The sequence below is a fragment of the Myiozetetes cayanensis genome, unplaced genomic scaffold, assembly GCF_022539395.1.
Source record: "Myiozetetes cayanensis isolate MyiCay16 unplaced genomic scaffold, myiCay2020 scf23, whole genome shotgun sequence".
Classification (NCBI taxonomy): domain Eukaryota; kingdom Metazoa; phylum Chordata; class Aves; order Passeriformes; family Tyrannidae; genus Myiozetetes; species Myiozetetes cayanensis.
In genome coordinates this window covers 8,154,463-8,181,815 of record NW_026087445.1, presented here as the reverse complement: position 1 = coordinate 8,181,815, position 27,353 = coordinate 8,154,463, and the positions used below count along the sequence as shown (strand labels likewise).

The 27,353-nt window shown below is 45.2% G+C and overlaps 1 protein-coding gene across 5 annotated transcripts; it reads right to left on the bottom strand.

The window, feature by feature from the left end:
- Nucleotides 1–560: 560 nt before the first annotated feature.
- Nucleotides 561–26,761, bottom strand: SEC16A (SEC16 homolog A, endoplasmic reticulum export factor). 5 transcript variants are annotated; one of them, XM_050319928.1, is made up of 31 exons: nucleotides 26,643–26,761; nucleotides 18,901–22,673; nucleotides 18,436–18,581; nucleotides 16,837–16,922; nucleotides 16,602–16,722; nucleotides 15,791–15,989; nucleotides 14,621–14,798; nucleotides 13,720–13,862; nucleotides 13,268–13,329; nucleotides 12,886–13,024; nucleotides 12,419–12,661; nucleotides 12,010–12,107; nucleotides 11,216–11,297; nucleotides 10,931–11,048; nucleotides 10,580–10,691; nucleotides 10,211–10,316; nucleotides 9,625–9,765; nucleotides 9,395–9,508; nucleotides 8,571–8,772; nucleotides 8,136–8,381; nucleotides 7,402–7,490; nucleotides 6,809–6,970; nucleotides 6,490–6,567; nucleotides 6,211–6,267; nucleotides 5,441–5,552; nucleotides 4,980–5,117; nucleotides 4,793–4,893; nucleotides 4,338–4,412; nucleotides 3,635–3,694; nucleotides 2,656–2,730; nucleotides 561–2,225 (listed from the first exon to the last, which is right to left on the bottom strand). In XM_050319928.1, exons 2-31 carry the CDS (start codon nucleotides 22,603–22,605, stop codon nucleotides 2,157–2,159), a joined length of 7,257 nt encoding a protein of 2,418 aa, XP_050175885.1. In that variant the 5' UTR covers nucleotides 22,606–22,673; nucleotides 26,643–26,761; the 3' UTR covers nucleotides 561–2,156. The 5 variants fall into 5 exon arrangements, with proteins under 5 accessions (XP_050175885.1, XP_050175886.1, XP_050175889.1 ...); XM_050319929.1 differs by having other exon boundaries at nucleotides 18,901–22,676; nucleotides 26,643–26,733; XM_050319932.1 differs by lacking the exon at nucleotides 26,643–26,761 and having other exon boundaries at nucleotides 18,901–19,401; nucleotides 20,146–22,673.
- Nucleotides 26,762–27,353: the final 592 nt, after the last annotated feature.

Genomic DNA, 27,353 nt, shown 5'->3' with positions numbered 1-27,353 from the left:
CCGCCCCGCGGGCGGCGCCCCCTGGCGGTCGGAGGAGCGCCCGCCCTGTGAGGGAGCGCGGAATCCTCGGGCGCGACTGTCGCGATACGGGCGGCGTTCAAATGAGCAGCCTAAAGCGAACGTTTCACGCTCGTAAAAAAAAATTAAAAGTTGCCCGTGTTAAGGCTCAGAGGTTTGATTTTGAACATTTCAATACAGACAATGATCACGGAATCGCAGAGTGGTTTGGGTTGGAAGGGACCTTAAGAGCCCACCTTCCACTAGTCCAAGTCGCTCCAAGCCACGTCCAACTCGGACACTTCCAGGGATGGGTCATTCATCTTTCTACAGGAAACCTGTGCCAGGGTCTCACCACCCTCACAGCCAAGAACTTCTTCCCAACATCTCATCTAAACCTACTCCCGACACACAAGCCAGTTCCAACACCGAACACTCCAGGCTCCCTTACACAGACCATTCCCAGAAGAACAGAAGTTCCTTCACACGGACCATTCCCAGAAGAACAGGAGAGGTTCCTCCACCCAGCTCGCTAAAGCAATAACCACAAGAAGAAAGTAAAATGTGAAAGTGCTCCAGAGCGCAAAATATTTTATTTAAGAATTTACAGTGTCAAATCTTACACTTAGGAAAGACAGCTGCTCCCAGCTCAGAGGGAGCCTCCTTGAATGAAGTTGTTTGGCAGTCTCTACTGAAAGGAGAAAATAATCAGCAGCCCGGCCGGACTAGAGGAAAGCCAAGTGTCTGATTAGGTTTCAATTATAGAAAAGTAAACCACACTGACTGCTGCTGCCCATGGCTGGAATTGAGTATGGACCATCACACAGAGGTTTCTAATCCCCCCCCAACAGCCTTTTACTTGGGCTGTGTACAAACCTTTTGGGACACATGTAAGGCTATCATGATCTCAGAAAAGTGGTGTTATTCAGAAAAAGAAAAAACAAAACAATGGGGGAACCAACACTGGCAATTTCACATTCGTGTTACTTCTACTCCCGGGCAGAAATTCAAGTAAAATCAAATAGTTTGGTGACAAGTTCTAAATAAAATATGGCCTAATGATTTAATAAATACTTAAAGTTTATTTCTCTCTTTGTAGATAATTCAGATTCTTCAGTGAATATAAATGCTGCATATCATGGTTTTCAGGATTTCCTATATTAAACCTAAAGATTTTAAAGTCCATCCGTAGAGGTCTAATCCGCCTACTTTTAGTACGTTTGAAATTCACCTGTCAGCTACTTAAGACCTTGGTTATTTTAGTAATGGAGATTCAAGAACGGATTATTACGCTGATTCTGGCACTCAAAAGGAGAAAAAAAAAAAAATTAAAAACTTTCAAGCTGTTACCCCCCAGTTGCACAGTGCCAGCAGCTTGAGAGAAAGCAAGTAACCGTATTGCACTTAAACGAACACTCACTCGTCAAGAGAACAGCATTGGCTATGATACAGAGCTCCTTCCCCACTATACAGTTGGCTTTACAAGTAGTCTAAACCACAAACTACATACAGACTAGGAGAGATCCAAATCAAACCAGTATTAGATTACAGTCACAGTTTTTTCATTCAACGCAGGTCAATTTATTTGGATGAGCTGTGGCCCCCTCCCCGCTCCCGAAAAAACACAGCAGCGCGAGGCGTCTCCCAGGGGAACGGATCCAGTTCCACGTCCTGGCAAAGCATCACAACTGTGCATGGTCCTCTTAAGGCCACAGTGTTACGTTACAATGTGGACATGTTTGTTTGTTTGTTTTTTATCCCTGCTGGGAGGGGAGCATCCTTCAGAAATTAAGGAATCCCTGAAACTACGCCTTGGAAGGTCACACTAGTAGGTTGAAAATAAGGAACAAATTGCCTATGCAATTTACAAATAGGTTCTGTAACAGACAGCAACTATTTCCTCCCTTGTGTCTATTCTTTATCACAGCAAAGCTATTTCTAGCCAGGTTTTTTTTTTTAAAAGGAAAAGTTACATATATTTCATGTTTGGTAATGGTTTTGCGTAGATGAGGTGCAAGCAGGGAGACCCATGAAAAAAAATCACCCATCATTAAGTTTCTGTCATGTCAACTGCAGCTGATACCACGTGCCAGAAGGCTGAATAGTTCTTTGCATACTCAGAACATGATTGGGGATTCCAAATACAAAGCCATTGTATTCTACTTCAACGTTGGATACTTCCTCTGTCCAATTCTCCCCAGTCTTGAACTTCCAGTGGTTGCAGGAGACTAAAAAAAGGAAGAATGGAAATTAGAAAAAAAAAAAAAGTTCTGTAAATGTGTCATGCTGGAGATAAAATATAAAAAAATTGGGAATAAAGGTTTGAATGGAAATCTGTTAAATTAAGCAGGTGCCAGACTGGTCTTTGTGCACAATTAATACCCTACATGGAACAATCCAGATTAAGCTGGTTAAGCACAAAATCATGTTTTGTTCAAAGTACAGAATCACAGACTGATTTGGGTTGGAAGGGAACTTAAAAGACCCTCCAGTCCCACCCCCCTGCCCTGGGCAGGGACACCTTCCATAGACCAGGTTGCTCCAAGCCCCGTCCAACCTGGCCTTGGACACTTCCAGGGATCCAGGGGCAGCCACAGCTTCTCTGGGCAATGCTGGATCATAAAAATAAGGCAAAGGAAAGCTGAGGCCTTTACTCACTTGTGCAAATTGAGAGGGATTGTAGAATGGTACTGCTCCTGCTGCAGGTGCCCCCGAGGGTGGTACACTGGCAGGCTGGAGAGAGAGAATCTGCAGTTAGAGGAGGGCAGACCTTTGCTGCCTCTCAAACATGGTTTGCTGAGTTGTACAGAGCAAATATTCACAGGAATAATGCCACCAACATGGAGAGCACAGCATATTGTAACAACTGCAGAGTGCTGGCACGGTTTGCATCCAGATCTAGGAATATTACTTGCTTAATGTAGGAATTGGCCAAACAATGCCACACATGCATAAACTGTCAATAGCTCTGAAGATCCAAAGCATGCAAAACCAACACAAGACACCGGTGCAACTTCACTGAATTAGTACCTTCTGCCTTTGTTAGTACACCTTAGGGCTTGCCCCAAAATAAACATTCTATGTCAAGTTTGGCTTCACTAAGAAATATCAGAAAGGTTTGTATCACCCCTTTGTGGTGACCCCACAGCTCTGGAACTTACAGCAGAGATGAAGCATTCCTTTAATTCCTACAGGGACTTTTGCAGATGGTTTATTACCAATTTGAGACCGGCAGCAGCAGAGTGACTAAGTTTTGCCTGTTTGTGTCTTTTTAGATTTGTTGTGTTTGATTTGGGGAGTTTTTTGTTGTTTGGTTGGGTTTTTTTGTTTAAAATCAACTGACTTCTTTAGTATCCCAGGAAAAAGATGGTGAAATCATTATGTGAATGTCTTAGGAACATAAACAAAAAGCATGCCTGGATTACATGCACTCTGATAAATACACAAAACTGAAGACCCTGTTTGAGTGTAAAAAGGAACACTACATCATTAGCTACTTATAATGATTATTTCTGTGAAATGAGAAGAGGGGAAGATGACTAAAAGTAGCATTAGTGTTTGAGCAAACGCAAAATAAAGATGGGAAGGGGGGGAAGTAAAGAAGTTAACATAAATGAGAATGGCCAGCCACGTGTACCTGATTAAAATGCTGGCTTACTTCACGTGATAATGAACTCATTGAACTAGAGCGCGAAAGCTACAAAACAGCAAGAACACACAAATACAAAAAAACACAAATAAAAAAAGTCGTCATGCATGTCACTGCCCCAAGCTTTCAGTTGTTTTATTTCATTGTAAAAGTCTCACTGCCAAAGGTTAAACCAACTTCAAGTTAAAAAACAAAACCAAAACAAGAACAAACCAAAAAGAAACAAAACGTAAAGCCAGAAGTTAGTTTAAATCAAAAGGACTTCTTAAAGCACAAAATTATGTAGCTATAGAAAACATTTAGTAGGAACAAAGGTCATGTTACTCTGCCTGGCACACAGCAGTCTGTTCTCCTCGTGTCTTGCACTTAATATTAGTGAAATTACAAGCATGCATGGAGGCAAGAAGAGATCCTCAAACTGCTCTCAAATTTTACTCTGAAAAAGGCTTGTAAAAGTAGTTATATGGGCAAAGGAGATCATATCACAGAATGGAGGACATGAGGTTGAACTTCTCACATGGGCCTAGAGGGTTTTTTCTCTACAATTCTGGAGGGATTCATATTCCATCTTGGCTACTCATCAGCAACTGAATCAGTTATTTGGTTTTGATGAGCCAGTAGTAAGTCCACTACAAATTAATGCTTAAAATATGTTGTAAAAGTTAATTAGCTACTTTGCATCAAGCCTTACCTCGCCTGATTGGGAGCCATCAGGGTTTGCAACAGGAAGTCCAGATCCAGCAGGAAGGGCTGCAGGGTTTAAGTACTAAAGAAAAACAAAGCACTTCTGTTTATCACCATTACTACGATGCTGTTTCACATTTCTGCTACAGATCTCACTGAAGCAGAATTTCACAATACATGAAGCAGGTGAAACATGCAGTGTAACATTCTTATCTTCCTGGTCCCTTTCCTGGCACATCCTGCACCCACCAAACCTGCAGCCCTGCCAAATTAGGAAATGCAACTTCTCAGGGGATTCCCACTTCCATTTCCCTTCTCCAGTTCTTCAAATAAACCGTTAAACCACAACTTCTACAGCAACATTCTTGATGTGTTGTGGCTGTGAAACTGCTACTCAGAACCACGAGTGGTTTTTCATCAGAAAGCTTGAATTATGTCCACAAGACATTCTTTTCCACCCACCTCTGGTTCCACAGCTGCAGCAGGATCTGTGTTGGTTTGGTTTGCAGCTGGTGTGTGCTCTGCTGCACCACTCCCTTCCATCGGCTGGGATTCCCCTGGAACTACAGAGGAAACAGGATTTAGGCAAGCACTCCAAACCCATAAAGAGCCATCCAAACCTCCCTGCAGCTGTATTCATGTGACACACCTGAGTTTGGAACAAACACATTGGCAGGAATGGGCATTGGTGCCAAGGGGGCAAACAGGTCTGATGGTGCAGGAACTGCTCCACTTGACTTGGTTCCACCTGGATTCAGGACATCCACGTAACGGGCTCTGCTTCCAGCTACAACAGAAAGGCAGAAATAACAGAAATAAGCCTCGTGTTAGTCATGCCTGTGACTATTTCAGTCTGCTAGTTAAAGCCTCTTTCAGAATCAGAAAATAACACTCCAGGGACACAAGCAATAACACCCAAGTCAGGATACACTTGTGACAGAAGTCACAGTGCAGGATCTGGGCACAAGCAAAGGCAGCAGCAGCCACAGCCCCACTGAGTTGCCAGCTGTTCCCAAACAACTCCAGAGAAGCCCAGACTTCTGCCTTCACACTTTATGCAAGAGAAAATCTGAATTCTTCCATCCTTTGAGCATTAATATTATCTGTTACCTGCTCTTCTGGAGAATATGTTGACAGGGGCACCAGGGGGGCCTCCAGGTCCAGGTGGAGCAGCCTGAGGAGCTTTAGGAAATCCTGTTGGAGGTGGTGGTGGAGGTTTACTCTGCAGGGAGAACAAAAAAAATCCCATCTCATCATTGACTGAGAGTTTTAAACCAAGTATATCCGCCTGACATCTCCTCTCCTTATCCCAGAAGGCACGGAATTGGGTCTACAAATCAATATTCCCAACAGATATCTTAGTTAGGAATATCAGTATCTCCCAACTGATACCTTAACTAATGTCAAGGCATTTCTACAACCCACCTACACTCACTCTAAAAGGAAACAACAACAGTGGTTCTTATAATTTGTGGTTTTAGGCAGATCCTCAAATGACAAGGATGGACAGGAGGTGTGATTTTCTTTGCTGTACAAAGTATGACATTTTCAAAACTAGATTCTTCCTACCTTTTTCCCTGTGTTCTGTTTGCTGCAAGTCAACTTACAAGCAATTGTAAAGAGGTGATGCCAGCCTCTAAATGAACTGATACACCAGACTAAGTTTGAAGCAAATTCCCTTGCAAATTCAATTGCAGTTACTGAATCCACACCAGCAGCTAAAGACACAAATGTAACCCATTTATTAGTTTCAAGATACTGCACATTTTAATCCCAATGCAGCAAAAGGCAACTCTTAAAGGCCAATAACAGACTAAAGAAAATTGTGTGCCAGATTTCTGTTTTCCACTTGGAAAAATCACGAGGATTCAGATTTTTACCTCTTCCTCTGGTTCATCCAGATTAACCCAGCGCTGTTTCTGTTCATCCCAAACAATCTACAAGAAAAATCACAGTCAAAAATTAAGAACTCAATGGAAGCTGTTAAAAAAAAACCCTAAAAATAACAGTAACCATTTCTTTAAAAAAAGCCAGTCTTGGAATAAGCATAATCTTCAAAGTTTTACAAGCATTTGTTTACTCGTCAGAACAATGATCATCTGTCATGCAGAAGAACATCTGGAACAAATTCAAGTGTAAGAATGTTTTTGTGATCTTACTGATTTGTTCTTGTCATCTGGCAGGTGAGCCTCATTCTTTCCTTTCCCCATCAGCCAGCGAAACCAGGTTGCACCAGTCTAAAAACAAAATTAATGCAGTCAGTTGATTCTTTCCCCTCTGTCTTTACAGCCAGATTAAAAGAAACGTTCATGCAACAACACATTTTCTGTTAGGGCCTTCAACTTTGAACCCAGAGTTGCACCTAATAGATAAAATAAACAGCTGAGAGCTCTGGAATCAATTCCCTGGGTCAGGGGTTACCACACACAGTAAGAAATCTCCTCCAGCTATAACTGCACCATAGTGATAAAGTTTTACCTTTCTAGGTGCTGCCTCCTTTTTTGGTTCTTTTTTGGTCTCTTTCCCTGCAGGAGCAGAGGGAGGAGGAGGAGAGGGCTGTTTTGCTGCAGAGTTGGATCTCTCTCGTCCCACAGAATGAGCAGAAGACTCTGAGGTGGTTCGGGATCTTTGTCCATAGCCCTGTTATTACAAATACACAGGAAAGGACAAAGTTGTCACGGCTGGAGTGGTGGATTATATTTCATCCTGCTCCACAAATTCCCTCTTTAAAAAGTTCATAACAGGAAGAGATATAAAAGTTTCTAGAAAATAAACCTAAAGATGGATCTTTGTCCTGGTGCCTCGTTAGATATAAAGCCAGGGCATAAATAATACCTGTATTTGTATATATTAAAAATATTAAACATAAATGCTTAATAAACACACAGCTAAATATTTGACACAACATCCACTTTTTATCAAGAACTTCCACTTGAAGACATTTAATCTGGTTATTTGGGGACTTCTAAAAATTAAGCTTCGAGTCTTGCTGAAGAGCCCCAACATCCTCTTGTGTTTTCATTGTGCTGCAAATGCAGCTGCCACTTGCTGAAGAAATGAAATAAAGATACCATGCTGGCCATTCTGCCATAGAAATCCTCCTCTCTCTGTTCAGGGAAGGAGTTTTGTGGAGGAGACTCCGGGGCAATTCTCTGCATTCCTTAAAAACAAAATTAGATTATGTTACCAAGGGGCACAACAACAACAAAAAACCAACATCAAACCCAAAAGCTCTCAAGTCCCACAACAGTTTTAAGGCAAAAGTTTTCATTAGTTATGAATCTTCTTCTAGAAAGAATATGGTCTTTTAAAGAACATGAACTGCAATTGCTGTGATTTTTCTCCCCTCTTGCAGGGATTTGTGTTTGTTCCAAACACAGGTCATCAGAATGGGGCAGTTAAAGGTTTTTCACATCTCAAACCTGTGTATTCCTGTCTTCACTTGTGTCAGGTTCTGCTGTCACTGGACTAAAACTTATCAGGGTCATAGGAGCTCATGTCCACAGAGAGAAATCCCTGAGGCTCCAGCCACAGACCTTAGAAATAGAACTGCCAATCCCAGGGATTACCTGGCAGGGTCTAAACCATGATCTGGTGAGTCTGTCCTGGCTTTTAAAGCAAGTCAAACAAGCAGCATGAATCCTGTAACTTTCTACAGATGCTTCCTTACCATTTCATGGTGGTTTTAAATCTCATTACCAAATCCTGACTTATTATTTTCTAAATACGGAGATATTTTGAATTATTCCCCAAACTAGTTCATTCCCTTCATAAGGAAGGAAAGCTGTTCATTAAAATCCCAGACCTGTTTCCAGGTTTGTCTGCTCTTCTGGCCGTGGTTCAATGTCTTGTGGTGGCCCTCCTGGTGGCACTGTTGACCCTAAATACAGTGGGGATGGTTCAGTCCCATATGGATTTGAAAATCCTGGAGGTGCAAAGCCAGGCCCTGGACCAAGAGGCTGAGGAGCCACTGGATAGAAAGGGACACTTCGGGCTTCCTGGTCACCAGGAGGGATCATTGCAGCTGAGCCATCAAGGACAGCCTGAGGTACTGCAGCACAAAAAAAAAACAAAGTTAAGAGTTAGAATTCAACAGAAATTCCAGAGTGAACCTTTTAACCTATGAATGACACAGTGCAGAAGTGAAACCCCACTGCTCCAACCAGCCCCAGGTGGTTTCTGGGATCAGAAACCCGAAACGTTTCTTTTCTCTCTGTCACAAAGGATACAAAACACTGACCTGAAGGCATCAGCTGCACGCTTTGCATCTGTTGAGCCACGTTGGGTAACAAAGACGCCAACAAGGCGTTCTCAGCACCAGGCCCCACGTCACGGCCCCCTCCTCCCTCACACTGACTCGCCCGGTCCAGCTCCGAGCTGGGGGTGCTGCATTCGTACGGTGGGGGGGTGGATCTGTCAGTGTTATAGGATATTGCACCCTCCTGCCCAGAAAAGAGAGGTGTTATGAACTGCACCACACGTGCAGCTCCCAGGGAACACAGAGCAAAGGAAATCTTCTGTGTCAGAGCTGCACACAGAGTGTTTCAGTGTCCAGTCAAAAAATGAGCTGTCGGCCATTTATGGGCCAAGTTCAACCTATTTAAAGGATTCATTAGTTTTTAAATCAAAGCACAGTTAATTAGCTCAAGGTTCAAATTTCTAAAAGATCTCTTTAAATAAATGGTAACTGCTTCCTCTCTGTTACAATCTAGCAATGCCAATTCACACACAACTTATTTTTCTGGCAAGCAGATCCCCTGCTTCCAGCAGCAGTTGTTACAACCTCAGGAGTCCTGCAATTCTCCTTTGCATCATGGTATTAAGAAAAGCCTGTCTCATAATTTTAACTATTCTGTATTGAATCTCAAGGCACTAAAGTGTGGTAAATCCACTTGCTTCAAATCATAACACTTGCAATTTATGACATGAATATGTAAGGTCGCTTCATATGCTTTCAAATCTTTTTCGCAAGCCCAGCCATGATGAAAGAAAAATATTTTAAGAAATGGATTTACACTAATCCTGAAAAGAGAAAAACTTCATGTTGAGAAGCACATTCTGTACCTTGATCTGTCCATCCACATGTCTCAGTGTTATCAACCAGGGGGGTTCAATCAAAGATTCCTGTTCTGGTTTTTCCTTTATCTGTGGGTCAAACAGGCGCAGCTGGGATGACATCTGGGGGAAAGGAATCATTGCAAAGGGTGAGTTCACCTCCCAGCACAGGGCAACTCCAGCCACAGCCTCTCACCTACAACAGGATGCCACAAGCACTTAATTGTTCCTCCTGTTACCTGGATTAGTTGGCCAATCAGTACAGGGGAGTAGTAATGTGGATCTTTGAGGACAGTTCTGGAAATCACTTCACAATAATGGAAAGCCTGAGCAGCCAGTCCCATTTCAGCCAGTCTGCAAGCATAGATGAATTTGAAAACCTGGGGGATGCAAGCAGAGAAATAAATCAAGTGATCACAACACATCAAAAATGAAAGGCAGTCTGACATTTCAGCTGGAAGCTCAACTATCCCCTGATCATATCTATATAGGCAGGAAAAGGAATTTAGTGAAGAAGCATTGAATTCTCCCCTTCCACACAATGCATCCAATGAAGTTATCAATTTCTCTACAGTTAGTGCCAACAAGTGCTGCTGGATTTTTCTTCTGGAACATAAAATTGCAATAACAAAATTTAAAATTCAGAAGTTCAGGATGCAGAGATGAAAAAAGTGACAAGGAAATTTAAGTGACAACAGGAAAGCAGGTATGGCACTAAGCTATGAATTAAATATTTGCTGTGCTGAATACAGCACATGAGAGACTAAAACCCTGTGTGAAATCTGCCAAAACAAAACCCAAATCAAAAGAGAAACAGCTCTTCACCTGGAAATTGGGTAAGCAGCCAGGCTGACTTCCTAGTGACTGTGCATATTCATAGGCTTCAGTTCTTTGAATGGCTTCATTGGTAGCAAACTTTAAAAATGGTAAACTGTTTGGGAACAGGAGAGGAAAAGTATTAAGTGTTTATAAATGCTGACAATAAACATGGATGTGTCAATCAGAAATAGAGTCACAAACATCACTCTGTTGACACACAATATCACCACATTCTCTTCAAAAAAAGGACAGGGCATCAAACAATTCTCTCCAAACCAGCAACTCCTAGTAAGGATAAGGGGAGCAGTGCAAGTCAGTCTCTCAAACTTTCATTTTTGCATCTAAAAAAAAAAAAAAAAAGGAGGAAAGCCAAACCTGTGATTTGATCCAATTAGGACAAGCTTTGTTGTCTTCCTTGTGTAAACTCCAAACCCAACTTGGGCCATAAGGTAACAAAAATGAGCAGCATCCAGCAGGCCTTTAGAAGCTGCAGAGGAATAAATGAGAGAACTCAGGATATTTCAGTGGCACTTTGTAACTCAGTGTCCTGTATTGTTTTGCTTTGCATCAAATACCTTCTCAACAGAGACAAGGCCACATAAAACTGTTCCATTTTATATTTTATACAGCAATCACTTGTGTTCAAAAAAAAAAGAAAGTTGAGTAATCAAATCTTTCAGAAAGTTTTTCCTTCAGTCATCACCCTGTTCATTCCCCAAGAGTTACCAAGAGTGTCTCCCATGGTAGCAATGGTCCTGGATTCCAAGTCCACATTATTGGTCAAGTTGGATAACACCATTGCTAGATGAGGCCTCCAGTCTCCCCATTTCTCATCTCCACAGCACTAAAATTAGAAGAATTACTTAGTCAAATCAGTGACTGGAGCTCTGCATGGGTAAGTGCTTCAGCCTAAAAAGGACCAGAAGAACTTATCTGACATTCTAGGAAAGCAAATGGAAAGACTTCTGCTGGGAACTACACTGCTCACTGCAGCTCCCACTTGAATCTTACCGTGGATGCAGCTGGCATCCTTCCAGACATGAGCTGGTAAACAGTCTGCAGAGGGTCATTAATTGGGAGACTGTTGGCAAATCTGCAGAGACGTTGCAGAGAAAAACAAAACACAAACATGGGGTAAGCAGTTAAAATGAACTTCGACTCCCAGTGGTAATTAATCCAGCTTAGATCGGGAGGAGGAAGTGCTGTTTGAAAACAACACACTGAACAAGCATTTGCCCGGTGGATAACGTTGAAAACATCACCAGTGAACTGGATCTGTCAACTCCAACATCAGTCAGTCCAAGGTAGGAAAACCTCAGGATTCTCCCCAAGCCAGATTATGAGACTTTGTACATGATTTCACAAGCCCGGGAAGCTGAAGGCAGTTTTTCTGTCTACAGACCAATCGTGCACAAACACATCTCTACTTCTTTTAGACAAGGAGGGTGAAGGCACCACAGAGTTATTTGGCTTTAACAAAGCTGACAGTTTGGTTTGGCCCAGTTTTTTCCAAGCCTGACTAACAGCACCTGTCAAGCAAGGCCAGAGATGACAGTGATCAAATACCCCTTAAATGGAAGGAGTGGCAGAGAGTAACTTGTCAGGTGTTAAGTTTACAGCCAGAAGGCCCCAGAATAAAAAGTGACAGATGACAAACAAACACACAGGTAAAATGAAAGCATAATTTTTGCATGAACTACTAAGGAGAACTCATGATTTTGACATTAGGATTTCTAAGCCCCAAGTCTTTATCTCATTAGCAAGACAGACAGTCAAATCCTACTAATCAACAAGCAAACCAGTACCTGGTCATCACTCTTGCATGTGTCCTGCTGTCCATTTTGCTGGCAAGGAGCAGAGCATGCCCCCACAAACCATGTTTCATGGCAGACTCCAGAGCATCCTAAGAAATACAAATATTAGTTTCCTGGTAATAGCTTAGCATATTGCTCAGACAAGTAATGGCTGTTTTACAGTGCTTTGTAATCAAATAAAAACATGTTTGTTCAGATAACAGCTGACACATGACTGTGATTTTGGTTTAAATTATAGACAGTAGGGTATAACATTTTGCTGTATCAGGGCAGTGCAGGGCATGAAATAAAACAAGCACTACAAGCTGCAAAAATTATTTGAACTGATGCCTGTGTGAAAATAATCAAACAAATGGATTTGCAGGACACATGCAGTGTTTGGAACACCACAAGCACTCACCTTCTTGCGGCCATAAAGCAGCAACTCCCTGAATCTCTCAGTCTCTTTCTCAAAACTGTCAACTGTGGTTAGAAGATTATCAGTGAGAAACGAGAGCTGGGCTTCACCAGATTCCTCTTCCACTTGTTCCAGAGCCTCATTAGTGAAATCAATCAGATTTGCCTCATTAGGGGATTTCCCAGGAAGCCACACTGTTTTATGATCTCGGAGCAAAAGTTCAGCCAGGTCTGTTCCCACAACAGTCTGGGAGTGTGCAGAGAAAACAAAAATCAACAAATCTGTTTGCCTTCATTTTATTTGTTACTTCAACAACAATATGTGAATGAGCACTTGAGGGCAAGTCCCCTGTTTGCCTGCATGAACTATTCCCAGAGAAGCCACTACACACATATTACTGACTTTTACACAAATACTATTTGTGTATAAAATATTTTAGGGCAGATAAAAACCCAAGCAGTGAGACATACCCCATTCTGCCTGCACAGCAGCACAATGAAGTCCCAAAGCAGACTTGCAGATTCTTTGTCGATGAGATTTTCATTCTTAAAGCACTGTGAAGCTTTACTTTGTGCAAAATTAATAACATCCACTTTATGGGTCTCATCCCTAAAAAAAAATATGAAAAAATAATTTAAAAAAAAGCTTGTAATGAGACAAATGTAAACATTCAGGTCATTATTGTGATTAGTATAAGGAATATATTTAAAGCCCATGTGTTATTTAAGAAGATAAAAAGCCACAAATATTTTAATTAAGCTTAAATCCTGTAATTTACAGGCAGTGAAATGCTCAATGAAGAAATTAATTCTGAATGCATGAAAGTTATTTCTGAAAATTGTAAGAACATACTTAGCAAGAGGACCAGGAAACGCTCTCATCTCTTCTTGCTCTGGAGAATGTTGTAACATGGTCTAAAACACAAATATAATCCAGAAGAAGTTTTTAAAATATGAATTTTGCTTTCTAACAACAAAACCCCCAGACCTGAACATAACCCAGGGTGTAATCAAGGGTGACCTGCAACCTGCACAAGGATAACAAATAATGAAATGAATTTTACATGGAAGTTATTCTGTACATCACCATGAACAAAACTGTAAAGAGCTGGATGATCTGATCATGACTAAATCATCTCTCAAAGGAAAAGAACTTTTAAAGCTCCTCTTTTACTTATGATTACAACCCAAACAAAGATAAATGCAAAAAAACACATATAAAAAAAAAAAGTCAAGTTCCCTCTTTCCCTTCCAAAATAAAGACCTGTATTCCACCCTCTGCCTTTTTTTCCTTTCAAACTTTACCTCCATGCTGTGGATCTCAACCAGAGCTGGCTGGCCCTCAGAAGGCAGGTTTGGCAGTGCTTTTATCAAGAAGCCCCCAGGCCCAAACCTGGCACAGATATGAGGCACTGAAAATTTCTCAGGTGTTGAGGGTCTTAAAGGTGCTGAAATGGGAAGGAAAGATAAAGTAAGAACAGGTAACCTGTCTTGCCACTAAGTAAACTTGCTGCTGTATTTATCCAATTCAATAATCCTGCAGTGTTAGTGGAAAACACCCTGCCATTCAATCTGGCTACACTTTATAAGCAACAATTAATCAGTTCCATTATAGTCCCAAACAGCTAAATAATTCCAAAGTCCCAAATCTGAAGATTTGCAACAACTAGAACAAAACTATAGAGCTTTAAAATCCACTTATTTTTTTCAATGCAGGGAATTTGATTGTCTGTATCAGACACATTTCTGTGACCTCAAAGAGCCAGTAATATACATCAACATATTTTGTGAAAGCTCTTCCAGACAAAGAGTTTTGTTCTACGTAAAAGGATAAGGAAAAACTATGGAAAAATCTGAAGTTTGGGTTAAACTTCTATCATTCCCAAATGAAGCACAACCACTGTACTTAAAAATCTATCTAATGGAGGTTTGCAGTATTTAGAGCAACCACTGCCTAGTCTAGAACTCCTGATCTGTGCTAGTCCCAGGTTTCAGCAGCAAGTTATCCTCTACTGAAAAGGAAACAAAACTTTGTTTGTGTGAGCTCTAAACCAGCATTTTATTCTACTAACAGGCTCACTGAATACAGGAAAGGCATCTCAAGGCATCTCATACCCTACAAACACTCCCAGCAGTGCAAAGTGCTACTGGCAGAGACCCTTCCAGGCACAGCTCCTCCCCTCCTCCCTCCCCAGCGTGCCCATACCTTGTTCCACAGCTGCCCATCCACCTTCAGCCGGGTAGCCATAATCTGCAAAAGGCTGCTGTCCATCAAAGCTGGCATCATATCCTCCATAGGGATAATCTGTGTGGAGGGACACTGCCTGGGCAGTGGTTTCATAGGCATTGGCCGTTAGATCGTGATTGCTCCTATAGAGCTGGCTCTAAACAGAGCACATTAGTGAGTGTTAGAGAGCAGGAGGTTACACAGAGCAAGCAGGACTGCAGACTGTGAGCACCCCCCCTGAAAGCTTTGATTCTGTTTGTAAACCAGGCTTACTGCACCACTGCCTTGGAGGAAACCACCCTGTAGGAACAGGCTACGGAAAATAATTAAGATATCTCAGTGATCTCCCTTACTGCTTTTACCACCATTTGATCTGTTCACATCTAAGTATGTTCAGTCCTCTCATGAGAATTTCTGTGTGCTTGTGTCAAAAGTGACATTATAGAAGGAGTTGTGTTATCAATAACTATGGGTCAGAATCAATGTTCACCTCTGCTACAGAGACAAAATCTCAACTGATTAAACTTGACAGATGCCTAAATGTCTTCAGGTGCCTACAGATTAATGCCTCAGTGATCTCCAATACTATCCTGCTTCCAATATTACTACATGAATTGGAGTTCAGACTGGAAAGCCACCTAAACTTCCAAGAAACACGACGAACCAACACATGAGACTATGAGTAAAATGACCCACCCCACTGGCAAAGACTGTACCTCAAAAACTAGCCAAATGTTCTCTGAGGTTTTCAGGTACATGTTCTCCTGGCATAAGTGGATGAGTAATCAGTTAGATTTGGTCAAAATAGCACCATACAAATACAAAGTTAGTGCTTTAACAGCTCCCAAGTTCAGTAACAATTTCATGCTTGTGATGAGAAAAACATGACACAAAGCCAGGCACGTTGTCCACTACAGCCAAGCACAGGGAAGGCAAAGATCTCACAAACAGCAAATGGACTCAGTGGAGAAAATTTCCCATTTCTCTGTGTGATTGTGTGATTTCGGTTAAAGTTCTCTTGACAAATATTAAGCTCAAAACTACATCCCAAACCAGCCTTAGCTTAGAAAATAAAATACACATCCCGATGTTTCACCCGCCCCAAGAACTCCGCTGGAGCAACGCTCGGTGCTTCCAGCTGGAACTCACTTGCTGGGAGCGGGAGCTGAAGCTGCTCTGGCGGCTGTGGACGCTGCGGGAGCTGCGCAGGCTGTGCCCGGAATGCTCGCTGTGCACGCTGCGCCGCTCGAAGTCGTCTCCGTAGGGATCCCGCTGGGGCTCCGAGTCGTCGTCGAAGCTCCCGGTGAAACGGGGGTCGTACCTCCAGTTGTCCTCGTACCGGTCGCTCCTGGAGAACGAACCAAAACTGAACACAGATCACCCACACCCCCGAGGGGAGGGGCTGGCAGGACAACTGTGCCGGAATATTCCGGATCAAGAACAAGATCATTCTCAGAGTCTGTTCTAAAAACCCACAGAATGTTGAACAGGTCTGAAAACAAGTTCTGCTGCCTTAAATCCTTTCTTTAGACTGATGTGACAGCTCAGCTGTTTTTCCTCCATGACCTGTTAAAAGTTACAGTAAGGACTAACAACACATCTCTGTGAAATGTGTAACACTGCATTTTAATTGTCTGTTACAGAGAATGTTGAGGGAATTTTACTCATAAATCTGCCTGATACTTTGAAATTCTGACGCCTGATACAACCATCATCTCAGTTCATAAATTTTGAAGGCTCTGGGGTGGATCTTCAGAAAATAATATTTCTATCAGTGCACAAGCAGAACCTCAGCCTTTGCCTTAATATCTACTGTCAGAACCTGATTTTCTGGTGGCACATTTGAGCATGGAGGCCTCAACCCTGAAGAAACCAGGATCAGATTCTCCACCTCCACTCAGCCCTGTGCTGCCCCAGGTCTGGAAAGAGCACTGAGAGGACATGAATTGAGAGGACAAACCTGCTGCCATATGGATACGCTTCCCTCTTCTGGTAAGGGTTGTGTTCAGCACTGTACCAATACCTCTGGTCATAACCCCTGTACCTGGGGTCATAAGCTGATGGTTCCCAGTGACGTGGATCTTTGGAAAAGAAAAAGAAATGCTCTGATCTTAAAGTTCCTCTTCCTAATAAATTATTGTTTAAACCTTCAATTTTCTACAGAAAGAAATTAAGAGTTGATTTTGACAACTTACCTCCATAATAATATGAGTTTGAGTAATAGCCTGAATAATAATCACCCCATCCACCTTTTCCATAATAGTCTTCTGGATACCCTTGCCTGAAAGAAAGCACACAAGTATAAAAAGTTATTATTACTCCTTTAATATCTTCTGAAGTCAGCAAGAGATAGGAAGAGCTGTATGTCACCACTGATTAGGGAGTTTCATATTTAAAATAATGCATTTCCAGGAAATCAAGGAATCATAAAATTGAGACTTTACAAACCAGTATGTCACTAAACTGCTGTGTGTCATGAAAAGCTGACAGCCCTTACTATGCAATAATTTAGTGGCTTTGGTGATAAGTTTAATTACTTACAGACAATTAATCACAAAAACTACTGCTATAATTAGCATCCTTTGAAGTGTCTCATTAGAGAAGTTGATAATTTAACAATTAATGAAATAACAGCTCCTCCAACTTTAACAGTGCTTTGTTACACTTCTTGTGGTGAAGAAAATACTCATTTACAGAGCCCATGTCAGAGTGCTGATTGTCCAAACAGCACAAGCAAAAGAACCCGACTAAACCAACACACCAAAGTTAAGATATTTAATGCCAGTGTGGGATGATGGGAACTTTCACGCTCCTCTACAACTGATCCTACAACTGAGAGTGCCAACTCCAAAGTGGCCAAGCAAGTCAAGGGATGCTCCTCCCAGGAGTGTGGGAAGGTGCTAACACAGCACTTGCTCTGCAGAGGAGGAGGTCTGATCTTATCAGGTCAGGTTTATCCACCCAACCAAGTCTTCCCAGTCTCCTTCAGAGGGATCTCCGTCCCTTCCCCAAACAGAGTTTACAAAGCTGTATCATCAAGCCTGGCACATCAAGGGCAGGTTCCACACAGAGCTCTGGTGCCCTGCAGACACCCCAGAGCCCACATCTGACTGCACTGGTAGCCCCACACAACTGACACAGCTACTGGTAAGGGGCTTTGATCTGTCAGTGTCACGTACAGGAACCTCAACCTCTTCTAAAAACAGTACACATGAAGAGCACACACCAGGAACTGCTACTAGAGATTATCACAGGTAAGGGAATTCTTAGACAAATTAACCTGACACAGCACCAGGATGCTGTCACCTGACTCACCACACTCTCTCTTCTGGACACCTCAAACACTGTGGATCATTAGGCCACACTCACCACAGTCCCTCCAAGGTAAATCCCACACCAGTGTGCAAAAGTGACATTTATTAACAGAACAAGGGGCCACTGCTTAAGTGTAAGCCAGAAAATAAATGAGTATTGATTAGCAAAGCCATGGCCTGCACTGCTCTTTCACAGCACAAACCTCAGCACCGAGGCCATGGCAGTGACTTCCTGCCTGGCAGAAACACCTCCAGCCCCCAGGGAACTGAAGGAAAGCAGCAAGGAGGCTTCAGCAACAGAAAGGGCTGGGGAACTGTATCCCTTTCAGACCTGGCATTCGATGCTGCCCGTTCCTCTGGCAGCACACAAGGAAGGTTTGAATTCCTCACTGTGTCTCATGCTATAAAACTCCACCAGGAATCACCACACTCCCTGCTCTGGGATATCCCAGGTCTTAACTCAGTTCAGGAACTGCATACCTAGAAGAGGGTCTGTCAGAGCAGTGGCTGGCTCTGGAACTGGGACGCTCAGGCTCGGGATAGCGGTAGTTCCCGGGCTCCATGTCAGCAGTGCTGGTGCTGTCGTAGTGTTGGTAGCGGGGGTCGTACTGCCCGTAGCTGTCCTCCTGGAAAAGAGAGGCACATCCAAGGGAAGAGGCTGCACACCTCCCAAAAAAAAGATTAAAGTTGAAGCTGCCAACTTTTTCCAAAGAATCAAACAAATTGCTATGAACTGACACATCTGTGCCAACTGGAATTGGTATCAGCAACTACTTCAGTTTCCATAATCTTTGCAATGTAAGTTTTGTTACTGCCATCTGGATTTTCCCTGCACTAAATGAGAATGCTCTACCGAATGTTTATCATGATATATAAAGTCATCCTTCAAAGATGAACACCAATAACACATACTGAAAGGGGTGGAAGGGGGAAATAAAAATTTACCATGTAATAAAGGTGAGCCGCTGTCCTGGGGTCTGCAGGCGGATAAGGCGGCGGATACGGAGGCTGATAAGCATCATAAGGGTGTCTGTAGTAGTAGTAAGGGTTCTGGGGGGGACCAAAGGCATCCTGAGGAGTCTGAGGCAGGGATGGACGCTGCGGGTCCTGCTGCACGCTGGGTGTGCCCGACTGACCGGAGGTGGCAGAGGGGGCTGCGGCAGCCGGAGCGCCCGGCGGCTGTTCCGACCCCGGCTGCTTCCCAGGACTCGTCTGGTCGTACCTTGGCTGGGCTGAACCTGCCTCCTGGGGACCCCCAGGCTGAGGATGGTTACCCAGCCCCTGGTTCTCCCCCTGTTGCATGGCTTTAGTCCCTGTGGAAACCTGGGAGTCTGGAGGAGCCGTGGCCTGCCCAGACGTCGGTTGCTGCGTTTGAGCTGCTTGCATTTGTGGTTGGGGTGGCAACGCTCTGTCTGACACAGCCTGATGCTGCACATCTTTTGTCACCTGTTGATAGAAATGTTGTTTGTCAGGCACCTCGGGACGCACCTGAGCAGCACCACCAGCTGCCTGTTGTGCTGGACCACCAGGCTGGTTGTGCACCTGGACGGAATTACTCGTGCCGCTCTTCTCCAACGTCCGTGACACTGTGAAGTCGAGCACTCCCGCAGCTTCTTCTTTGCAATTGGAGTGGTTTGCAGAATTATTGCCCTGTCCCATGGAATTAACAGGGGGCACTAGAGCACTCGCACTTCCACTGGGAAGATTTATCCCAGGAGGAACAGATGAGTTAGACCCTGGCTTGCTAGCAAATTCAGGAACAAAACCTTCCACATTAACATTCTTTTGCCCTTCTGGAGCCAAATTAAGAGGAGTTTTCATAAGCAAGTTTGCAGGCTGATTAGAGGCAGGATCAGAGGAATTAACAGGGCTTTGTAATAAATTATGTTTTAACAGATTAGCATTTGGAATTGCATTAACTAATAGAGATCCAACTTGCATCACAGGTAATGCCATGTTTTCCCCACCAGCATGTGAAGTTTGGGGACCCATTGCAGGCTTGTCCCCAACTCCAGAGTCCTTCATTGGCTGATTGTTTTCACTGTTGCTTAGCTGATTAGATAGAGAAATAGAAAAATTAATTGGCTGAGCCAAGTTATAGCTTTGATTAGGCTGAGCAATCAGGATAGGCTGATTCTGCAAAGACTCTGTAGGTGGAGAAGACAACAAACTTGCATAACCAGAACTTGCCTGAGACTGAAGTGCCTCCTCTTCTCCCATTTTGGGAGGATTCTCAAGATTTTCAAAAGTTATATTTCCATCCTGGGAATGCTGCACAGCAATAGTCCCTGGTTTACATGGCTGCTGATTAGACAGGCCTTCTTCTGGTGGCTGGATGACTTCTACAGTCTGTTTGGCAGGTACATACACTGCAGGGGCAGCAGGAGCCAGAAGCACATTTCCCCCAAAATTGGGTAGCTCATTATGAGCCCACAAAGTTGTTGCTGGGCTGTCACACTTCTTAACTGCTCCCTGAGCTCTTGTTGAGGACCGTCTCTCAGACACTGATTGTATGTTTTCCACAGCAGGTCCAGAGTGCAACACATTCCCAGCTTCACCAGAGCCTGCAAGAGGCAGTGGATGCACCTGAGGCATGAAAATGGTTTCCAGGTTATCCGGTGGCTGTTCAAGGTTGCCTGGGGACGCAGCTGGCACAGCTGTGCTCTTCTTGATATTCTTCTGGTTTGAGTGGCTCTCTCTCAGTTCCACCACCATCTTCGCTTGGTCGATCTCTGCGGGTTTTATACCAACCCCATGGGACCTCACGGGTTCAAAAGAACTATTTGCACTCGTCTGAAATACTCCCGTAGGCTTCGGAGGGCTGGGAGTTGGAGGCTGGGATAGATTCCCGTGGTAGTTCTTGCTCAGGTTTAGCTCACCTGAGTCCCCTCCCAGAGGAGAGGAGTCAATCTGTTTGAAGAAGCTGGCAGAGGATTCCTCATCAGGCTTCCCACTTTCCTGCTGGATGAACGTACCGACTTGTTCTGGAGGCCGTGCTGAGCTGGAAGTGCTCCTGTGGCTCATGCTGCTGTAGTTGGAAGATACACTATCTGGTCGGACAGGATGAGGTAATGAATCAGGTGCCTCCAAATTTGGTCCTCCTTCAGCATGGCTCACAACGGCATTCTTTGGAAGCATCTGACCTGGGAAGGATCCGTACCTGTACGGATCAGGACCAGCAGCAGGGGATGAAGCACTGATGTTCTGTGGTTCACTGGGCAGCACTTCCTGGTTCTGGATGCACTCCAGGTTCTCCACGTTTTCGTACTGAGACCCAGCAGCCGTGTCACCCACGTGAGCCTTGTCATCACCACCAAACAGAGAGTGCTTAGCAGCCTGTGCCTCCTGATGACTCACAATTTTTGGGAAGTACTGGACATCCATTCCTTTCTGTACCATCTCACTGGCTGAACCTGCACCAACCTGGGCCTGAGAGAGAACATTAGTTGCCACCTGCTGAGGATGCACTGGCTGGTGATACAGGGATGCCGAATTTGGCTGACAAGCATCAAACTCTGTTTTCTCCACCATGTAATTTTTTTCAGATGAAAGTATTTCTTCATTTTCTGCCTCATCCCCTTTGAAAAACATGGAGAGAGTTCCTGAATCCCGATCAGTGGGGACAGATCTATTTGATGTTTCAGATATAGCTGGAGACTGGTTTTTGGGGTTGTTGTTTTCCTGAGCTGTGGGAGGGACAAAACTGGAGTCTTGCAAGGGTGGCTGTGGGTAAAACTGTTCCTGGTAAGGTTGATTTACCCAAGAGTTAGCCATTTCTGTGTTCTGCCTGAACACACTTCCAGGTTGGATGCTGTTCATGTGATGACTATTTGCAGAGCCATTTCTCCCATTCTTTTCACAGCCAGCAGATAAAGGCGCTTGCACAGTATTTTGTGGAATACCTTGGTGTCCAGGACCCTGCAGTACATTTGTGTGTGGAGGAGGGTGAGAAACGCTGCCAGAAGGCTGAGAAATGTTCTGACTGTCAATCTGAGAAGACGGCTCGGGGTAGGGCACGAAATTCCGAACTGGAGACTGCAGGTTCCCTTGGCCAGGCCTCCACTGGGGCACAGGCGGCGGGGGCAGTGGGGTGAAGAGCATTGCCGTGCCGGATCCTGAAGGAACGTCACTGCCAACATCCTGTCTGCCTCCAGGTTTGTTCGATGCAGACACCGCTCCAGGATGCACACTGAAGGAATTTTCAACTGCCGCTCCTGGGTTATAATGCAGCGGCACCGCAGGCCCGCGGAGTCCGGGATCAGCGCCGGGATGCGCTTCCACAGCACTATTTAAAACGTACCCCGGGGACGGAGAAGGAACTGGAACGTTAGAAAACGTACTGGGACTTATTCCTGGTTGAGACACAGGAGCTGGTAAAGACGTGTGTGGTCCGTGGGGATTGTCCCCTGCACGTGAGGGCGACGGATGCACAGGGGCCATCTGCGAGAAGAGCCCCTTGGATGGGCTATCTAAGGGGGGGCCCTGGAGGGTCTGTCTGCCGAAGGCAAAGGGGTCTGTCACGGGCTGCACCGGGGCAGCTGCGGCGTTGGCCCGTTTGCTGAGGGGGCTGTTCCTCCAGTACATGTTCCGAGCGATGCCGGCGGGAGGAGGAGCCGCTCCCGCCGGGACAGGCTGCGGTGGCTGCTGCATGGTGGCCCTGCAGGGTCACGCCGTGACGCTCCGGCACTGGATGCTGCAGGCGGATTCCTTCTCCTGCCCTGCTGAGGCAAAACATGACAAGTGAGTCTCCTTTCTCACCATAATGCAGCGCTTGAGCAATTTTTATTTGAGAAACAAAATAGCCCGAAGAATCTGAAGCGAGAAATATCCCCCCTTTCTCCAGAACGCGTCAGAAATTAACACACAATGTTTTATTTTTTCCATTTGTATTTCCATTTTATTTCCACTTGTATTTCCAGTATTAATGAAGTTTAATGCTGTGTGGTAACAATGCACATCATTTAACAACTGTATTAACAAACAGCTCCAAGTAAGAGTAATTGAACACAGGTCAGACCTGTACTAGTGTTAAACCCTCGGACTGTTACAGCACCAATGGTATTACACTGTTACATTCCCTCAAAATTTGTTTTAAGTAGAAATATGCATCAGCAGCCAGCCTACAACAGAGCCTGCAAGCACTATGGCCTGCTTAATTCACTTATGAGGAGATAAGAAGTTATTATCTACCTCTAATTCTATTAGAGATGATCTTCAGCTCGGCTGCACTGGTGCTCCATGTGAATGGAGCTTTTCACAGGTAAGATGAGAAGCATCCCAAGAAGGAATTCACCAGATGTTATCACCCCCAACAGAGCACAGTCCATTTCTGTTTTATCAAGACAAGGTTGAGCAGGACACTGGCGTTATTTATTTTGAGAAAGGCAATTGGATTTCTATCACAAATATTGCCTCTCCTGGATGAATGGTGCATAATAAAACTGCATTTAAGGATAGAAAAACAATCAGCTCCCCCCACCTATTAACGAAGGTTCTCACTTTAACACCAGAGGGACTCTGGCACAGTCTCAGGGTTACAGCTCTATTTCAGGGTGAAGTAATCCAACCCCAACTCCAAACAATGCCAGCCAGGAATCTGCTACACAGGAAGCTCACTCAATTCATCAGGGTGTCTTTTTCAGTTTTATCACCCCTGAACAATGTGGGGAAGAGGGAAGCTGACAAAACCAGAGGAATTCTTCAGTACTTGTCCAGTGTAGCCCAGTGGAGCTTTAGCAACATGTGATAGTTTTGTTTTCTGATGGTACACAACAAATACAGTTTATAATATGGAGGGTGAAGTACCCACAGCAATTGCTCCATTCCAGATCTTTACAAAAGACAGACAAAAGCCGTGCAATTTTTAGCTGGAGTTCTTTTAAGATTCAGCATCTTGTCAGTAAGAGTAATAAAATGGGAAGCCAGAAAAGTCAGATGTTTGTAATCAAGCCAGAATTTTACGAGTGAGAAAGAAGTTCAAATGAAAACACTCCTGATTTCTGCTTATCAACAATACATTCTGAGTAACTACGTGTATTTCACAGAGATTTATAACTAAAAAAAATCCAATCAAAAGCCACAGTACCACAGCAGCACCTACACAGACTCTACCAGACATCAGCACAACATATCCTAGGGATAAACCCCTCCAACAGCCCTGTGTATAATCCAGGACCCTCTTCCAGAGTCAGAGTCTCTCTGTTTCTCCCCATATCCACACATTCCACTGCCATATCTTAAGATTGAATAAATTTGTGTTTCATTAAACTGGAAAAGGCAACCAGAAGTGACTTCAGAAAGCTTCACCAGTTTCATGCACTACTTGCATTTGCCTTCACCATTGTTTTTGGAGCACAGCTGCCTGCTGAATTCCACCAAGGAATGCTCACAGAAAGCTTTTAGAGCTTTGCAATCTTTTCTCCTGTTTTGATCATCCCGAGGTGAAGGTTTTCCAGCTGGCCACACTTAACTGCCAACCATGTTTCCAGGAAACCCTGCCTAAACACCCAGCCCAATTTCCACAAGCTGAAGTAACCCCAGGCTCTTCTGGACATCACCAGTCCTTTCTCAGCGTGGTTTTTGCTGCATTAACCAATCTGCAAAACCTCCAAATAAGCTTGTGGGTTTATGCAACATCCTTTGGATTGGGGAGGGGAAAAAAAGCTAATTAAACCACACGCCAAGGCAGATGGAAAGCACTAATTTCACCCAACAGAACTTTGATATCTACCAAGTAGCTTTGTTCCTCACAGAAAAGTTGTTTCTGAAATACAGCTGAGCACAAAAGCCAACTTAAATACCCACTTCCAAACTTTCAGTGTGGACTTCACTCCTTGCAGTGTCTTACACACACACACAAAAAAACCCCTCATACTTTACCACATTTTTGTTAATTAAAGTAAGTGTAGAGTTCTTCTTTAAAGGCAGAACTTGCCATTCCTCACACAGGATCTCTGCCTGTCTGATGACAGAAGTTCAACACGAGGGCTCAGCTTCCTCAAAAGCACAGTTAATATTAACAGACTGCACACAGCAGTAAAAGCACCCAAGATTTGAGGGATTGAGTCCAAATAAAATGAACATGCCCGTGTCAGGTAATTTAAACAACAGCTATCAACTCAGTGCTACTGACCCTCCCTACCCCTCACCCAGGATTAACAGAAATGCTGATTTTAAGGTATTTATAAATGAGAAATAACTACACAAGTTAAAGCAATCCATCTCTGCTGTATCTAGCTTGGAAATGCTTAACTTTCAGCTGGTTCATTAATTGATAAAGCAGAGCAGATTGCTAAACATTAGTCACCAGTAATAACAATTGCAGAGGGTGTCTCCAGGAGTACCAAAAAAAACATTACCAATGAGGGAAAAAAAGATTAAAAACACCCTCTAGACAAGGCCATAAAAAAATTCACCTGAAAAGCTCTGTAGCTTCATATATAATGCTTTATTTGGGGGGAATTAATTTAATCCTATCTCCAAGGGACATATGCTAAATAAATTACTCTTAGATAGAATATGTCCACAAAAGCAGGTTACAGAGGACTAATTAATTCTAATATTAATTCTAATTCTCACACGTGATGAACCAAATAATAAATAACGTTCACACACACAGATTCCTGATGAGGACAAAGTGACTGAAAAGCCCTACTGCAACCTCAAAGACAAGAACAGCTGGAAAATGAGATTTGCAGCAACGACTGGGACACTGGTTTTTCAGAATTCCTTTTCCATGTAGGCAGCTGCACATCTGCACACATGTGGGTGACACTCGGACCAAACACGTTCTACGTCTTTAATAACCCCTGACAGCTTCCTACTGGCCTTCTCCTAAATGGTTATAAATGTTATTCAGTGAAAATGCAGGGACAGGACAAGGGGAAATGGCTTTAAACTGAGAGAAGGCAGGGTTAGATGGGATACTGGGAAGCAATTCTTCCCTGTGAGGGTGGCGAGGGGCTGGGATGGAATTCCCAGAGAAGCTGTGGCTGCCCCATCCCTGGAAGTGTCCAAGGCCAGGTTGGACGGGGCTTGGAGCAATCTGGGATCGTGGGAGGCGTCCCTGCCCATGGCAGGGAGTGGAACGAGATGGGCTTTGAGGTCCTACCAACCCAACCAGGCTGTGATCCCGTGAAAAGAGCTGTCTGGGAACCCAGAGCACAGCAGCGGCACAAAACCCTCCCGTTCGTTTCGAGAGGACCCCGAACCACCAGCGCTCTGCCCCGGCAGGTCCCTGAGTCAGCAGCAGAGCTCGGACCTGTGGCACCTGACAGCTCGGAAAAACAGCCCCGAGCCGGCAGAGGCGCCGCGCGTCCCCACGGGGAGTGCGTGACACCAAACATCGGGCGGCACCTCCTCCCTCCCGCGCCCCTCTGAACACCCCCCGAATCCCCCCCGTGTCCCACCGAGCCAGCCCCCCGCCCCACGGACCCTGCGGGAACAGCCCCCCGGCCGCCACTGCGGCAGCGCCTTCGCCCTTCCCCGCGGCACCACCGCCCGGCCCAGCCGCGGGGGGCTGCGAGCCCCGCCGGCCCCCCCTGCGGCCGCCCCGGGGCCCACCCTGAGGCGCGGCGGGCCGGGCCTCGGAGCCCCCGCCCGGTGCTCGCACCTCAAGCGCCCGGCGCTCTTCACGCGGTGCACCCGGGACGCCCCCGGCGCGCCCCTTCGCTCCGCCCCGGCCGTACCTGGCAGCCCCCGCGGGCCGCGGCCCCTCAGCGGCGGGCGCGGGCCCCGCCGCCCCTCACGGCCCCGGCGCCGGCAGCCGCCGCCGCCATCTTGGCACATCCGGATCGCGGGGCCGCCGCCGCCGACGTGTCACGCCGCGGCGCGCGGTGACGTCACACGGGCGCGCGCGGCGCCCCGTGGTTGTTGTGGCCGCCGGAGAAGGGGGCGGGACCGAGGGTCGCGGGTTCGAGTCCCGCCCGGGGGGCGACTGAGGGACCGGCGATTCGATTCCCGCTCTCAGCCTCTCCCCGGTTCTGCCACGGCCTCGCCCCTCTCCCGGCCGGGGCTTGGGGAAGTGTCCCGAGGAGTTCCCGTGCGGGTCGCGGTCCCCTCGGGTCCCCAGGGTGGGTGCAGTGTCGCGGGCGGCCGCCAGGGCGGGACAAAGCACCGCTGGTCCCAGTCCCGGTCCCGGTCCTGAGGGAATGTGGGGCGAGCACTGGGGACTGCTCGGGACTGCTGGAACTGAGAACTGTAAACACCTGACCCCCTCCCTCACATAAGGAATTTTTCCCTGAAGTCCAACCTAAACCTCCAATGGTGCAGCTTGAGCCGTTTCCTCTCATCCTGTCCCTTGTTCCCTGGGAGCAGAGCCCGACCCTTCCCTGCCTCCAAACTCTTGTCAGGGAGTTGCAGAGAGTGAGAAGGTCCCCCCCTGAACCTCCTTTTCTCCA